At 35.4% G+C, this 16,864-nt stretch overlaps 1 protein-coding gene across 1 annotated transcript in view; it reads left to right on the top strand.

Annotated features, from left to right (window-relative positions):
- The window catches only part of ANKAR (ankyrin and armadillo repeat containing), a 71,348-nt gene extending 54,500 nt beyond the window's left edge, over positions 1 to 16,848 (top strand). Inside the window, exons 16-22 of the mRNA XM_050751033.1 lie at positions 1,683 to 1,810; positions 8,059 to 8,217; positions 8,946 to 9,063; positions 11,694 to 11,803; positions 13,463 to 13,662; positions 14,943 to 14,989; positions 16,581 to 16,848. Of these exons, the coding sequence (XP_050606990.1) occupies positions 1,683 to 1,810; positions 8,059 to 8,217; positions 8,946 to 9,063; positions 11,694 to 11,803; positions 13,463 to 13,662; positions 14,943 to 14,989; positions 16,581 to 16,828 (1,010 nt within the window). The 3' untranslated portion in view covers positions 16,829 to 16,848. The remainder of the gene's footprint in view (positions 1 to 1,682; positions 1,811 to 8,058; positions 8,218 to 8,945; positions 9,064 to 11,693; positions 11,804 to 13,462; positions 13,663 to 14,942; positions 14,990 to 16,580) is intronic.
- Positions 16,849 to 16,864: the final 16 nt, after the last annotated feature.

Raw genomic sequence — 16,864 nt, 5'->3', positions numbered from 1 at the left:
CTTATTCTCAATTTCTTAAATATCTGTAAGAACAAGAACAGATTGGGCAGAGAAATGGAAGTTAATCTCTCTTCCTCTCTATCCCCACTGTTTGAGCCCTATATGGTATTTAATGTATAAAAGATTATTATAACTTTTTAAATTTGTGTAAGAACTTGGTCAGTACAAGTGGTGTAATTAAGAATTTTTTATCAGTCTTGCTCTTGAACAATGGCTAGAGAGGAAAATTAGGACAATAAGCCTTGGCTATTTTGACTGAAAGCAATCTCTTTTTTAAGTTTAAGAGAAAAATAGTTCTTTTGAATCTCAAGAACTATATGTTTTTGAAGATATAGAAGAGTTTCTAATGCTGAGGCACATTCTTGAATGTCTCTGTAATGATCATTTGTTTATATAACATAGAATTCATTGCAAAGGAATTGACATTTTGGGGTTCCTGAGAAAATGTGGAACTGTCAGTTGTGACCCACCAAAAGTTAAAATTTGGGTTCTTGCTGACCTTAATGAATGCAGGATGCTGACTGTAGACTGCTTCTTGCAAACAAGAGGAAAAATCTTTATTTCTAGATCACTGAATTTCCTCAAAATTAGTCCAGCTGAATGAAGTATAATAGGAATTGATTCTCACATTTTTTTCTCTTTGCTTGCCAAAAGTTTCTTGCAGAAACTCATTCACAATTCCAAGATAATCAGCCAGAGAAGATGTTTCTTTTTTTGGCCAGAGACTCTGACATAGTTATTTCTAAAGTTCTAGTAAATGATAACATATATGCAAGGTTGCCTGATATACATACACACACACATTATCAAATTTCTTCTCATTAGTTCATTTCAAAGCTGTCCACATCAGCTGTGTGTGTGTGTGTGTGTGTGTGTGTGTGTGTGTGTGGTGGGGGTGGGGGGGCTTGTGGGGACAAAGGTGTTCTTTTTTCCTTGAGGCTTCCCTAGATACAATAGGTCGGTGACTTCTCTTCATTGTTCACTGAGAGGCTCAATCTTATATTTAACCCATTTATTTAGAGTTAACCCATTTATATAAACCCACTGTGTATTTATTGTGACATTCAATATTGGCAAAAGAACAGAATTAAAATTCTTTGTCCATGTTCACTAGAAAGAAATGAGTTTCTCAACAGGAAATTGCAAGGAGTGGGGAAAAAGAGAGAGAGAGAGAGAGAGAGAGAGTCGAGTTTCTCTGGTGAGATTAGACCCGCAATTTAAAGTAGTATATTATAAAGAGACATAGTAAGATTATCTTGTTAGCGTGTATAATTTAAGAAACCTAGAAATTTTAACTTGGTGATTTACTCTAGTCATTTTTGTAGAAGTAAACTTTTTATAGAAAACAATATTACTATGAACTTAAGTACATCACACATAGTATTTCTTCAATAAATGATAGCTATTATTATTCCTTGATAGTATAACATTTCTAATTTCCTTTGTTTTGTGACTTTTAGGAAGCCATTCACAATTCTAATAAGCTCTCCGTGTTTATTCACTTTGTCTTTTAAAAAATTAATTCAGGACTATTAAAATAGTGCCAATATAGCATACCCTTTTGTAATTTACTAAGTGTATTACCTTAGAACACTTTGTCAACCAAAAATATCAAGCTATGTTTGACTTTACCATTTATAAGATGGAAAAAAAAATTACCTCATTGGCATGGACTCTTACAGGTGTAGCCCACACAAGCAATCCTGTCAGTCAACAGTTTGTTGTAGATGAAAATGCCTTTCCAGTACTTATCCAACTACTAAGAAATCATCCTTCTCCTAACATTAAGGTATATATAAAGGTTTACATTGTTTTCTGATATGGTAAAAATTAACAGAAATATAATTTTAAGAAAATTTTGTGTCTTTATTCAAGTTCATAAACATAAAAATATTTTATCTTTTAAACTAAATCCTATTTTTCTTGGAGAAATAAGCTAAAATAAAAATAAACAAAATCCTAGAAGTTTTAAACAAAAAGCTTGCTTCAAACCATAAGATACTAGTAAATTTTGTTAAAATAGGGTTTCTCCCAATATGACAAGAAAATCTTACGTTTTTACTCTTCAAATAAGTTTTTTCCTTAGATATTTGATTATGTATTCACAAAACTTCTTTTCTACCTCCCCAGACATCAGTTGCTAAAACTGGGCGGGGATAATGGAAATGTATGACTTATATGGGAATATTTCTCAAATATTAGTGAATCTTGTCAGTACTACACTTCAAACCAGCCCTGCCTTCTGCCAAGCAGCCTCTGTTGGCTGGAGGTAATAGTTTTCTCAAGGCTGGACATTACAAAGAATTATTGTGAGTTGTTGAAGAGTCATTCAGTCTTCCATTTACTTCTACCAAAATGCCTTTAATAAAATAACATTTATATCTATTCAAATACTTTTACCCAGGCTTTAGAAATTTGGGACATCTATAGATGGCCAGGCAAGAAATTATAACAGCAAAAAAATATTTTATTTTCAAAATTTGGTATGCATGCTACTGGAGATGAGAAAATAGAAATAACATAGGAGGACAATATCTGAGTAAATAGCACTGTTTCTTTTTTTTTTCTTTTCCTTTTCCTTTTCTTTTTTTTTTTTTTTTTTGAGACAGAAGCTCGCTCTGTTGCCCAGGCTGTAGTACAGTGGCACCATCTCGGCTCACTGCAACCTCCCAGGTTCAAGTGATTATCCTGCCTCAGTCTCCTGAGTAGCTGGGATTATAGGTGTGCACCATACACTTGGCTAATTTTTGTATTTTTGTAGAGATGGGGTTTCACCATGTTGGCCAGGCTGGTCTTGAATTCCTGACCTCAAGTGATCTGCCCGCCTCGGCCTCCCAAAGTGCTGGGATTATAGGTGTGAGCCACTGCACCCAGGCTGTTTCTTTTTTCAATCTTTATTTATTTATGTATTTATAATTGAGATGGGGTCTCTCACTGTCAGTCAGGCTAGAGTGCAGTAGTGCAATCTTGGCTCACTGCAGCCTCGGCCTCCCAGTCTACAGTGATCCTCCCACCTCAGCCTCCTGAGTAGCTGTGACTAAAGGAGTGTGCCACCATGCCTGGTTAATTTTTTGTATTTTTGTTGGAGACGAAGTTTCACCATTTTGCCCAGGCTGTTCTTGAACTCCTGGGCTCAAGAGATCCTCCACCGTGGCCTTCAAAGTGATGGGATTACAGGCATGAACCACCACATCTGGTGCATTCTTTCAACAAATGTGTGTGTTATCATAAAAAATGTATCCATCTATATTTTGGTACATATTTTCAATGAGTTTTGAAACTTGTTTAAATAGAACATAAACACATTTCAATACTTTTTCTCAAAAGATTTTATAATGGACAAAACATTTCACAATAATTCAATAATCATACTTTTCAAATTCATAATGTTTTTCATAGAAATGCACAGTATAGCACTTTAAAAACTTATCTGCTGAGTCCCAATAATATGCAAGGTTCATCTTCCTAATGGGCTTCAGAATGTACATTAAATGGTTCCAGAACTAGAGGAGGACAAAATAGTAGTACTCTTCCTTAGACTACTCCCCAAAGCTTTGTTTAAATTAATAGGTGCTGCAGGCTGGGTGCTTTGGCTCATGCCTGTAATCCCAGCACTTTAGGCCATCAGGTGGGCGGATCATGAGGTCAGGAGTTTGAGACCAGCTTGGCCAACATGGTAAAGCCCTATCTCTACTAAAGATACAAAAGATCAGCTGGGTGTGGTGGTGCGTGCCTGTAATCCCAGCTACTCGGGAGGTTGGGGCAGGAGAACTGCTTGAACCCAGGAAGTGGAAGTTGCAGTGAGCTGAGATCATGCCATTGTACTGCAGCCTGGGCGACAGAGAAAGACTTCATCTAAAAAACAAAAAAAAAAAAAACAAAAAAGGTGCTGCATTAAAGCCTTACAACTCAATGGTCAATAGTTAACAAGCAGTTCAAAATAGCTTTTTAATCCATGTCAAAAAATTAAAAGAACTTTTTTTTAATATGGAAGGGATACAACTATGCACTTAGGATAATACCTCCTTACATGCTCTGCTGGCCCTTGTTCCCTTCTCCAGTGCCCTCAAATGGAGCTCTGTGGTTGGTCCCTGAACACAGAAAGGATATTTTCGCAGCTATTAAAAATTATGCTCATTTTGAAAAAAATTGTTTTTATGCCACATCCTCAAATTATCAAGTCTTCTTCATGCCAATATTCAATGTATTATTTAAGAAAAGACATGTAAAAAGATCTCTTTGTAGGTCATTAGTTTGTAATGATGTAATAATACAGCTCCATATCTTTCTGAGTTGTCCCATTTCATCGTTGAAATGTGGTAATTTTAATGTTTGGTGATGAGTCAAAAAACAAATCTCTTATGTCTCAAATCAAACCTTTAAAATAATTTTATGCCCTTTCAGCCCTCAGTCATTCACTTATCCAATACGCTAAAGTGGTGCTTCTCAAACTATTCGTGATGAAGAAATAGCTTTTTCCCAGCAATCTATTATGGAAGGATAATTTTTTTAACTTTAAAAATTTTGAAATAATCTTAGACTTTCCAAAAATTTGTAAAACCACCATGAGGTATATAATGTTGATGTATCTTATGGGTAATGTTAACTTTGATTACTTGGTTAAAATGGGGTCTGCCATATTTCTTCACTCACTGTTTTTCCTTTTGTAGTTAATAAGTATCTTAAGGTGAGACACTTTGAGATTATGCAAATATTTTGTTTTGCATCAAACTTTTGCTCACCAATCTTAGCATCCATTGATGCAACAATAATAAATGTAACATTTGCCTAAGGGCAATTTAAAAAATTCCCTTCTTCCTTCTGCGTTTATTAGTTGGTAGTCAACTATAAAGAAGATTTGTTTCTTTTCAATGTTTAATCTCAGTTTTGTTATCCCACTGTTAATGATTTTGTGGACTGTCACTGGTCCACGGGCCACACTTTCAATAGCACTACCCTAATGAAATGAGAGCTATTTTCTACAGGGCATTTCAAAACCAAGAAGAAAATTGCCAATGATGTTTCTCTCAGTTCCGTAAGATTTTAGAGGGATCAAGGAGGGTCAGGAGGTAGGTGGGAATGAACTCATGTTTTTTTTTTAATTATAAAATTTTACTCTGTTGTGGTACACAAAAAGAGAAGTGCTGCTATAAAAATATGGGAAATATTTTGGGAGGTTGAGGTGGGCAGATCACTTGAGATCAGGAGTTCGAAACCAGCCTTGCCAATGTGGTGAAATCCCATCTTTACTAAAGAGACAAAAATTAGACAGGCGTGCTGGCACATGCCTGTAGTCCCAGCTACTTGGGAGGCTGAGGCAGGAGAATCACTTGAACCCGGGATGTGGAGGTTGCAGTGAGCCGAGATTGTACCACTGCACTCCAGCCTAGGCAACAGAGCTAGACTCCGTCTCAAAAAAAAAAGAATATATATATATGGAAACTAATAGGGTGAGGACACTAAATGAATGACTGACTCTCTAAGCCACCTTTTGCCCCTCTGCTCTGTTCCTTCTAGATTTTACTCCCATTACCTTACTCCTCCTGTGCACCCTTCTTCTCCCTTTTATTACACATTCCACTCTCAAGTATTCTGCCTTTCCTCCCAGTTTGTTACCACTTGCTTCACTCTCTGGACCTTGCATTTGGCTTATAATAGATACATTATTGTGCATCAGTTCTATAAATGGTAGGGAATCTTAGAGAACTAGAAGGTTTAAGTATAAACCAAAGGATTTATCTGGACTTGGCTAAAATTTTTAATTCTAACAATCATCACAAGGCAAGTTAAAAGTCCTCTAGGGTTTCTTGTACTATATTTTGCCTCAAACTACCTGTCCTGCTGAGGCAATTAGTGCTCTTAGGGCTTCAGAGTACTAAACAACTGTGGTCCTTTGTTAAACCTATAGTGGGAGACTTCAGATTACACAGACGTGTTGTAGAAGTTAAAGGGGAAGGAGGGATGTTCAGCAACTAAATATGTCACTGAATGAATAGCTATCTTATGGATAATGACAGGAATGCAATAAAAATTAAGTCAGGAACCCAGGTTCTTGTAACTCCTAGCCACACTGATATTGTCTACCTGGAGATGTAATAGGTTATGTGTGGTTTTAAAATTAGAATTTAACTATTTTCATGCTACCAAACTAGAATAATATATGAAATGGACCACTGAGATTGATTTTCACAAGCTACATAAAATTAGTCACATTAATGTAGTTACTATTATTCTATCTTTTTAACTAACTCAAATATGTGGGCTAATTAATTATGAATATACTTTTGAAGAGATGTTAGTGAGCATAATTAACAGGTACTCTTTTCCCATTCATAAATCAGTGGGTATAAAATGAAAATAAGTAACCAGTGGGTATAACCACCCTGGTAGATAGGTAAATGAAAATATGTATGAAGTAAAGAGTTTAAGACAGTTGACATTGGGGAAAAAAAGTATGGAAAAATATGTCTTTCCTCAAGGATTAGTTTTTAGCCCTCTGAACTGGGAATAGCCAACTTGGTTCTTGTCCTGTATCTGATACTAGCTGGCAACTATGGGATTCATTTTGAAACATTAATAGCCACTTTATAACCTAAACTATTTACTGTAGACTTCCACAGTGATACTGCAGGAGTGAACCCTACATGGAAAAGAAATGGAAATTGGTCAAGTCTTAGCATATTTCTCTCACTTCACTGTATCTGACCTCGATACACAAAGCATGCCCCTTTGGTTCATTTCCCATTGCCACTCTTTCCTACTTGGCTCTAGGTTCTATTCTGCTGTCTGTTAATCCACCCTTTGACTATGACTGAGACCTAGTTTCTCAAGCCTCTGACTGTACCTAATACTTTTCTTTTTGCCTATTGCTAGGTGACTGGGTTTTTTGTGTATGTGATTTTTATTATGGAAAATTTCAAATATATATAAAATGACAGGGTAGCATAATGAACCTAAATGTTCCCACCTAGCTTCAGCAGTCATCATCTCATGGCCAGTCTTATTCCATCTATACATCCACTCACTTCTACTAAATTACTTTTGATGCAAATTTCAAGCATCATTTAATTTTATCTATAAATATTTCAGTGTGTACATGCAGCATTTTAATATTATGATTAATAATGGCAGAAGAAAATTCAGGGCTGGGTGTGGTGGTTCATGTCTGTAATCCCAGCACTTTGGGAGGCCAAGGTGAGCAGACACCTTGAGCTCAGGAGTTCAATACCAGACTGGGCAACACAGCAAAACCCCGTCTCTATAAAAAAATGCAGAAAATTAGCCAGGTGTGGTGGCACACACCTTTGGTCTTAGCTATCTGGAAGGCTGAAGTGGGAGCACTGCTTGAGCCTGGGAGGTGGAAATTGCAGTGAGCCAAGATCATGCCACTGCACTCTAGCCTGGGTGACAGAGGGAGACTTTGTCTCAAAAAAAAAAAAAAAAAAAAAGAAAGAAAAGAAAATTCACTAAGATTAATGAGTTCTTTCTGTGTGTCCTACATTGTTCAAATAACATAAAATTACAATATATTAAATTATTTTAATATTAAAAATAAGATTTAGTAATAAGATTTTATCTTTTGAATCTTTCTGGAAGGTCTACCATACTTATATATCTCTGGCAAGCAGACTAATTCTACAGAAGAAACTAGCTTTTGCTGTTTGCCTAGCCTCAGAATGTTAAAATGTGATTCTTCAGAATACATTATTTTTCTCCTATTCTTCCTTAAAATATAGTACAATGACCTCAAAAAAAAAAAAATAGTACAATGGAATTTTACAAATGAATTTAAGAGATGATATGGAATACCCAACAATGTACGGAATGCAATAGATAACATGCTATACAAGGGAAGTTTTGATTTATCAACTATACTTTGAAATGTTGAAAGTTATAACATTCTGGAGTAACTCTATTATCTCTTTTCCCTAGTAATGTCGTATTTTACTCCCAGTGATAAGAATGCAATATATTTTAATGAGCAAGAATTCAAAGTCTATTATGTTGAGTAACATGATAAATGAAGTTCATTATAATGCATGTTTCTCCTATTTTTAGGATATTTGCTTAAGAGCAGGCTATGCATTAACACTTTTTGCCTTCAATAATCGCTTTCAACAATACTTAATATTGGAAAGTGGAATAATGACCATATCTATTTTTGAACCTTTTCTTGAATCAATAGTTGAAACTGAGAAGGCAATGGCAGCATTTCAGGTATAAAATTGAGATTAATTAACACCTCAAATTAATAAATGTCATTTTGTGAAAACTTGAAAATTACAATGATTTGGAGACCCAGAAAAATGTTTACTTATTTGTAAAAATTTAGTATTTTGCACATAAGCCCCTTCTACCTCATAAAAACTCCATTATCTTGAGGATTTCTTCATTAATATAGAATTTTACAAGTTACAAGACACTTACTGATGCCTTTATACCTCATCTGATGTTTATAACAAGCCTGTAAGGTTGACAATCAGGTAGTACTATTTTCATCACCCCCATATTAAAAGTAAACAGGTAGAAAAACATGTTAGCATCCAAGACAGGTTTTCTAACTGCAAATCTTTAGTTGATCACACTGATCCTTCAACCTAGTAACAACTGTATGTATCTGGGAAGTTTTATTCTCTCTCTTCATTTTCTATCCTGTGCCCTTTAAGAGAAGTGTTTTCTATGAACCCATATTGAAAGAGTGCAAAAGTTGCAAACATTGTAGGAAGAATAATAGTACCCCCTATGATCACTGCTATGACCAGACAGGGACAAATACTCTTAACTCTCCCCACCACTACATGCTGCTTCTATTGAATCCTCTAAACACTCCCTTTACCCTTCTAAGAAGTATCAAAAGAATAAAAAAAATAAAAAATTACAAACGTGTAATTAGAGAAGCTGAGTAGAAAATGTTTAAAGATTCTCTGCTTCTTTTCTGTTTTCAGATTGTTGTATTGGCTAAAGTCATTAGAGATGTGGACCATATTACTTTGTCTGCAAGAGGTATTACTATTTTAGTTGATTGTCTGTATTCAGTTCAGACTTCTACTATTGTCTTGACAGGTAAGAAATGACTAGAAGTTAATTTTAGCCACATAAAACTATTTTCGAAAACAGTTTATGGTACTCTGAATAATAATAAAATAATACACCTGATATCTGCCACCAGTTTAAAGAATGAACTTACGTTTATCTACATGGAACTCCACAGCAAGTCTACACGAAACAATGGATGTCTACTCTGTACCCCAAATAGAAGCCGAGTAACTCTGAACACAGACTTTTTGCTTTCCTAATTACTTTTTCAAACCTTTAACTTTTTTTCCAGGATATAAATGTGAATTCAACTATGAACTACCAACAGCAAAATCAAAAAACTGATTTATAATGGTGGTGGCAGATTTACACAGATATACCTCTGTTTGGTTTCCTTTTGTCCAGTTGTGCACATTTTGCTAATACTGAGAAGTTCTTTACATCGCTGTGCAACAAAGCAAAGCAAGATGGTCCCATAGCATTCTCAACACATTTAATGCTATTGTATAACTGCATTTACAGCAGACCTAACCCAACAAATCACAAATAGGTGATCAGTAATATTTAATTGACTTGTTATACCACTCTTAAAGTAACATAAGGCAGGGTCAGAATGAGTAATATGCAGTGACTACTACCAATATAAACAAATAAGTATTTGTTTTTTAATTAAAATGGATCACTAAAGGAAACTTCACTTGATGCCATAGAATTCTATTTTTATGAAGTTTATTAGCATGGCAAGGAAGGAAAAATGAAGCAATGAAAACTTTCTGATGGAAACTAGCTAGAAAAAAAGTTTGAAGAAATTATTAAATATGTTTTAATCTAAATATTAATTCAATGTTATAGTAATTCTGTGACTCTGAAAAACAACTGTAGTGGGTTTACACTCCACAATTTTTTTTTTTTTTTTTGAGACTGAGTCTCACTCTGTTGCCAGGCTGGAGTGCAGTGGTGCAACCTTGGCTCACTGTAACTTCTGCCTCCCAGATTCAAGCGATTCTCCTGCCTCAGCCTCCCAAGTAGCTGGGACTATAGGCGTGCACCACCAAGGCCAGTTAATTTTTGTATTTGTAGTAGAGATGGGTTTCATGGTCTTGATCTCTTGACCTCATGATCCGCCCGCCTCGGCTTCCCAAAGTGCTGGGATTACAGGTATGAACCACCATACCTGGCCTCCACAAACTCTTATAGGAAATAAATGCCATATTACATTAGCTTTCAAATATTAAATTAATTTCTCCAGGATGAGGAGAAATGAATCTCAGAAATTAATGGACTTTCTCTGCACTCCACAACCAGTCATATGCATGTCCAGGGTATCTCAGGCAAAGCCTGATATTCAGGCCTCAGGTATACTGTAAAATAGCTGATGTGCTTGGTGTCAAGTTGACATGGTTGCCAGAGGAGGCTCCAAAGGCGCAAAAGTTTTTAGGAAACTGTGATTTCTGTTACCAAGAATTCAGTTTTCCTATGTATACTACTTAGCTATTCTCTACTCAGAGTTCCTCCTACTCCTTTGAGAACTATAAACCTTAGTTCTCTTTCTTAGCTGCTCCCTTTGTGTGTTTCCATTTCTAACTTCCCATCTTTAAAGGGTCTTTTTAACTTTAAATAGAGCTTACCTTTAGACAATTTTTGCTTTAGAAGATACAACCCAATTTTCCCCATTCTGAGGCAATAAACACAAGGAATTTCTTGGCTTATAATAGAGGCCAGACAAAAATATAAGGAGAACAAAAACTCACGTCATATCTCAATAAAGTATCCACATACTCCACACACAAATATGAAAATACATTTTTATCTTCAAACAAATATAAATAAAATATTCAGTTGCTAGCTGCACATTTAATTATTGGGACACTTTATTATTTTAAATCTGAAAACATTTCTTTTCTATGGTAAAAACTTCAGTGATTTTAAACCTCAATATGCAATACATTGCTTGATTTTAAAGTATTAATAAGGCTTAACTCAAAGCCATTTCAACTGCAAAAAGGACATATTAATTTTTTTTTTTTTTGAGACAGAGTTTCACTCTTGTTGCCTAGGCTGGAGTACAATGGCATGATCTCTGCTCACCGCAACCTCTGCCTCCCAGGTACAAGTGATTCTCCTGCCTCAGCCTCCCGAGTAGCTGGGATTACAGGCATGTACCACCACGCCCAGCTAATTTTTGTATTTTTAGTAGAGATGGGGTTTCTCCATGTTGGTCAGGCTGGTCTCGAACTCCCGAACTCACGTGATCTGCCCACCTCAGCCTTCCAAAGGGCTGGGATTACAGGCGTGAGCCACCACACCCGGCCTAAATTTTCTTATGATAATTAAATCATTATGTTCATAGTTATTTTTAAAACCCTAAAAACTTCAAAACAAAATATATTCTGAAGATATGGGAGAAAGGAAACCTCTAATTTTGAAATTTTTCCACCCTTACATAAACCTATTTAACTTATACTATTTGTGACAGAAAACCAAACTGTAATTTTGGGGAGTTTATTCTATATTTACATATGCATGCTTTTTCTCAGTGCTGCTTCATTGACAGAGATGTCTTGTGACACAAACCTTTTTCAGTGCTATGTGCAATTAATGAAAGTATTATGTTTATATCAGTTAAATAACAAGCATTTTTCTTGTTTAATTTATAGGGAATTTAATAGCAAGCCTGGCTCATTCTAGAGCTGGTATCCCAGAAGCATTTACCACATTAGGAACAATCCAACGGCTCTGCTATCATTTGTACTCAGGAACAGAAGAGGTAAAAACAAGCAAAAACTAATTCTAAAATTAAATATGCTAAAAATATAGTTTACCTCTCTTTCTGTGGACTAATTTTTCCGCTGATTGACTGTTACATAGTTCTTATTACTAACTCAAAATTACATGACTGTGTTATATACGTAATATAGTTCTTGTTACTAATTAGTCATACATATCTGCCATCCACAATTTTAATTCCTATAAAAATATATATTTGTTTTAACCCTAAGACTTAAAACTAGGATTTTAATCACAAAAGCAGTATAAAACAACTGTAATTAAAGATTTAAAAAGAACTACCTTTTCAAATTAGTTTCTGATTTAGAAAACAAAAACAAAACCCTACAAAATAGGTCATCTTAATCCTGGAATTAAGAGTCAATCTATAAGTACGTTGATGACAAAGAAATTTATAATTAAAATCTTTGCTAGTTATCTAACGAAAACTGGTGACTCTGATTTAAGTTATTTCTATGATTTGAAATGAATGAAAATGGAATCCATAGGATAGTTTTCCTTATATGTCAAGCAGGGTTAGAAGTAAGGGTGTGTGAAAAGAGGCCGTGCTGGTCACAGCAGTGGCTTCCTCTGAGTGTTCTCCTACTCTCTTCCACTAAGGTCTAAAGCAGTTTTACTGCACCTTTAGGGTATATCAGAATCACTTGGAGGGCCTATTATATTGCTTGGCCCCATTCCTAGAGTTTCTGAGCCAACACATTTGAGGTGGACCCTAGAATTTGCATTTCGAACAAGTTCCCAGCAGCTGAACCACAGGTCCAGGGTTCAAGATGTAGAAGACATATGAGCATACAGAGCAACCAGATGCCAACATAAAGAAAACTTTTTATGCTACTATCATATTCCCTACAACTGGCCAGGAGCATACTTTAATTAATCATATGACCAACCTATGGGTCATAGACAGAGGGTATTTTCTTCAAAGAACTATTTTTTCTAGAGTCCTGTGGCCTGATACTTGTGCTTCTTTCTTTGTTTATGCCAGTGGAAAAGTGAGTTGCTTTTGTAACATCTGAATGTTTAAAAAAATTTTTTTTTCTAAGTAATAAATACATAAATAAATGAGTTGCTTTCTCTAAGATTTCTGTTACCAAGAGTTCAGCTTTCCTATGTGTACCACTTAGCTATTCTCCAAAGTGTCTGCTCCTACTCCTTTGAGAACTGTAAACAAAATAATTAAATAAGAGTTTCTAGGAATGGAACCCAGGCATAATTGTCAAAGATATACGAGTGATGCCAATGCATTGTCAGGGTTGCACTCCACTGCCTTAGTTCAAACTCAAAGATTCTTTCTTTGGTGGCACATTAGAATTACCTCACACAAACACACACGCGCACGTGCGTGCACCCGGATTCTACCCTGAAAGGATTCTGATTTAGTTGGTGGGCTTTATTTATTTATTTATTTATTTATTTTTAAACACTCCAGGTGGTTCTAAAATGCAGTGAAGATTGAGAACAACTCTGTAAAAATATGGCAGTTAAGCTTCCAGCTATACATTGCCACTTGTTTGCATACATATTTGCTTACACTTGTTCCCTCCCTCACAGAGACTTTCCTATGAAGTAGCTAATTAGAACATTAAGATATTTTAAGAACAAAGCCCACTGGTTAAGAAAGAATTGTTTCTTCATTTAGGTTCGTGCAGCTTGTTCCTCTGCTCTGGGCTACTTAACATACAATGCAAATGCTTTCCGCATCCTATTCAAAGAATGCAGGAATAAACCTAATCAGTTCATTCGCATAAAAAATAATATCAGCAGAGATGCAAGTATTAACCCAGCATTTTTAAAGGAATTTCAAATGCAACAAACACTGGTGGGACTTCCTTCCTTAAGGTATGGTCCTATGTTAGAAGTTGCAGTAGTGAAATCATTGAGAGGAGACTTTAATGAGGTTTAGTAAGATCCAACAAGAGGAACTATTCTTGATATGAACATATCTCCTGTATAGCAGACGATAAACTTCATTCTAAATGACCATTGCCAAAACCTGTTTTAATTCCAACTCAGCACCAGAGTTGTGGGTGCAGACAAGAATACACCTAGATCTTGGAGATCCTCTCTGGCCAAGATTATTCACATTTTAGAAAGTTTTGGGGAGACTGGTTACCACAACATCTGATTCAAGAAGTCATTTTTTTTAGCAGACTAGGGATACATTTGAGAGTTCTAAGACAAGATCACCACCCCGACCTTAGCATCAAATGGGTCTTCTGGACCAGATCCAAAGCTAGGCCAAATTCCCAGGGTGGAAACAGGGCTAAATTAGACTTAGTGGTTAGAGTTACAGTGAAGTTTGCCAGGAATTTATTCAGAGGATTTCAACTCATGTTGTGGTTTCACCATGAACTTAAGTCCCCACAAAAGGAGAGGAGAGGAGAATCTCTTTACTATGGGTATGTTTCCTCTTCTGCAAATGTAGCTGAATTACAAGTCTTCTCTCCAAGTAGTGATATTCATACATAGGAAATAGAACTACACAAGATATGTTAACTCTATGATAATGGAAGAGAATAGGATCCAATAATGCATCCGAATAGGATCCATGTACAAACATAGATTCTACATCAATTTTTAAGTACAGAGAATGATGAGTACACCTTTGGAGCCACTTTAATTCTTTGAAAAGCTGAAAGTCTAAAATGGGTGACCTAATTTTATGATAAGCCAGCGAACCTAAATTATAACTGTTGTAATTGATAATTCTAAATAATTTTCATTGGTTCGAGGAATTAAATAATGTAAGTAGTATTTTACACAGTCACTCCCACGGCTAGCCCATGTGATGACTTTGTAGGAATTAGAAAAATATACCCCTTTCTCAGACCTATCTTCTTCAAAACCCAGCTGAAGTGTCTCTTCTTCTGTAACACTTTCCCTGATCACTTCAAGAAGATTTAATGTTCCAAATGTTTGGAGTAAATAAGTGAGTAAATGAGTGACTGAATATAAAATACTTACAGGTAACATGCAGAGTTAGTGGAGGAACATGTATGAATTAGGCCATCAGGCATTAAACCTGGTACCGTAAGTCTTCATATATTTCTTCATATATTTTTTCTGGGTGTATTAGGTCTTCATTTATTTTAATAACGACAAAAATGTTTTCCTTTTAGTCTGGAGAAGAATGGAGGACCATCCATAATTCCTATCTTTAAAAAAGGTAATTGATTTTTTTTTTTTAAATCTATGAAGTACCTTCTAGCCTAGACACTTTATAATTCTGTATTCCATCTCTAAAAATTCAAAATGTAGGCTGAGCACAGTGGCTCATGCCTGTAATCCCAGCACTTTGGGAGGCCGAGGCAGGTAGATCACTTGAGGTCAGGAGTTCAAGATCAGCCTAGCCAATATGGTGAAACCCCATCTCTACTAAAAATAATAATAATAGTAAAAATTAGCCAGGCATGGTGGTGCATGCCTGTAATCCCAGCTACTTGGGAGGTTGAGGCAGGAGAATCACTTGAACCTGGGAGGCAGAGGCTGCAGTCAGCTGAGATCGAACCACTATACTCTGACCTGGGTGACAGAGTGAGACTCCATCTCAAAAAAAAAAAAAAAAAAGTAGAAGGTACCCCCCCAAAAAAGTTTACCTGCATACTTTTCTTTTGTAATTATGTCTACCTAAAATATCTTCCTAATTATAAGTCCATGTTAATCATTTTCTGTAAGGCCTTCCCTACCAGTATCACTTGAAAGTGACTCCTGTCTTATTTTGCTTTTCTCAAACCGTGCATAGAAATAAGTCATTATTTAAACGACCTGTAAATATGACTTAAATTATGATCCTGCTATTGCTGTTTTATATACAACTTACCTATCTGAATTCTCGGGGCAGAGACCACATTTTTTCCATTGATACTCTATATAGTTTTGTACATAGTTGGTACATTACACTTGAATGGATTAGATCTGCAGAGATCAGAGTCCAGATCTCATATTATTTATCCCTTCCTATTAGATATGTAATAGGGAATATAAATTACTTATTAATTTCACATACATGCTTAGTGCCTTTTCATGTAGGACCAAAATCAGTCTTACTTGATATGTTGTCCTATTACGAAAATCAAGGATAGAAACATTCAGAAGTCAAGATCAGTTTGCTAGAGTCATAAACAGAAAGGGAGAGAATTTAAAACGACAGTAAAAGGAGAGGAAACAATTTCATGTATTCAGCAAGTATATGAGGGAAGCTAGGTATGTGGGGAGGCGATATAGAAATATATATAGAATATCATGAGTAGAAGAGCATCCATTTTTTATATAGCTTCTTGAATGTAAGAGTAATTTACACAAAAGAATAAAATCAGTTCACTTTTTCTTCACTTTAACAATGGTTTCTAAACAACAATCTGTTTATCAGTCATGATCTGATGAAGTTTTCACAGGTTTGTGGTAACATAAGAAAAAATAAGGACAAGGTAACACGTTTCTGGTAAAATTAATTTCATTCAATGTCAAGTCCATCATTTTGAGATAATGCCTTTTACACTTTCTTTTGGTGCTAAAATATTCTTTATTTTACATAATTATGTTTAAAGTAGTATTTGTTCTTTTATTGGTGCTAACTTAACAAAACAAGCCAGCAAGCTACTGATCTGTTCTCTTAGTATGTTTTAGTTATGTAAAGAAAATAGAACTACATAGAACTAGAAGTAATGAGACTATACCTAGGGCTCTCAGGAGAGAATTTAATTCTCAGAGAGAATTAAATGTCTCAGGAGAGACATTTAATTGTGGCTAATTTTTAGGGAAGGATCACCGAAGAAAATTAAAACCTAAAATTCAACCAAGAGATTCTTTGACTTTATTACCTCCTGTAACTAACTTCATGGGACTCTTCAAAGCAACAAAAAAGACCAAGGATTCCCATAATATTTTTTCTTTTTCATCTACAATTACATCAGATATCACAAATGTATCAAGACCAAGAATAGTGTGTTTGAACCAACTTGGGAAACATGTCCAGAAAGCCAACCCAGAGCCTGCAGAAGGCTAATAAAACATTTTAGCATGAAAGGATTCCTGAGCCATC

The sequence above is a fragment of the Macaca thibetana genome, chromosome 12 (genome assembly GCF_024542745.1).
Source record: "Macaca thibetana thibetana isolate TM-01 chromosome 12, ASM2454274v1, whole genome shotgun sequence".
NCBI lineage: Eukaryota > Metazoa > Chordata > Mammalia > Primates > Cercopithecidae > Macaca > Macaca thibetana.
Note: the sequence above shows the minus strand (reverse complement) of the source record. Positions and strands in the feature narration are given on the sequence as shown.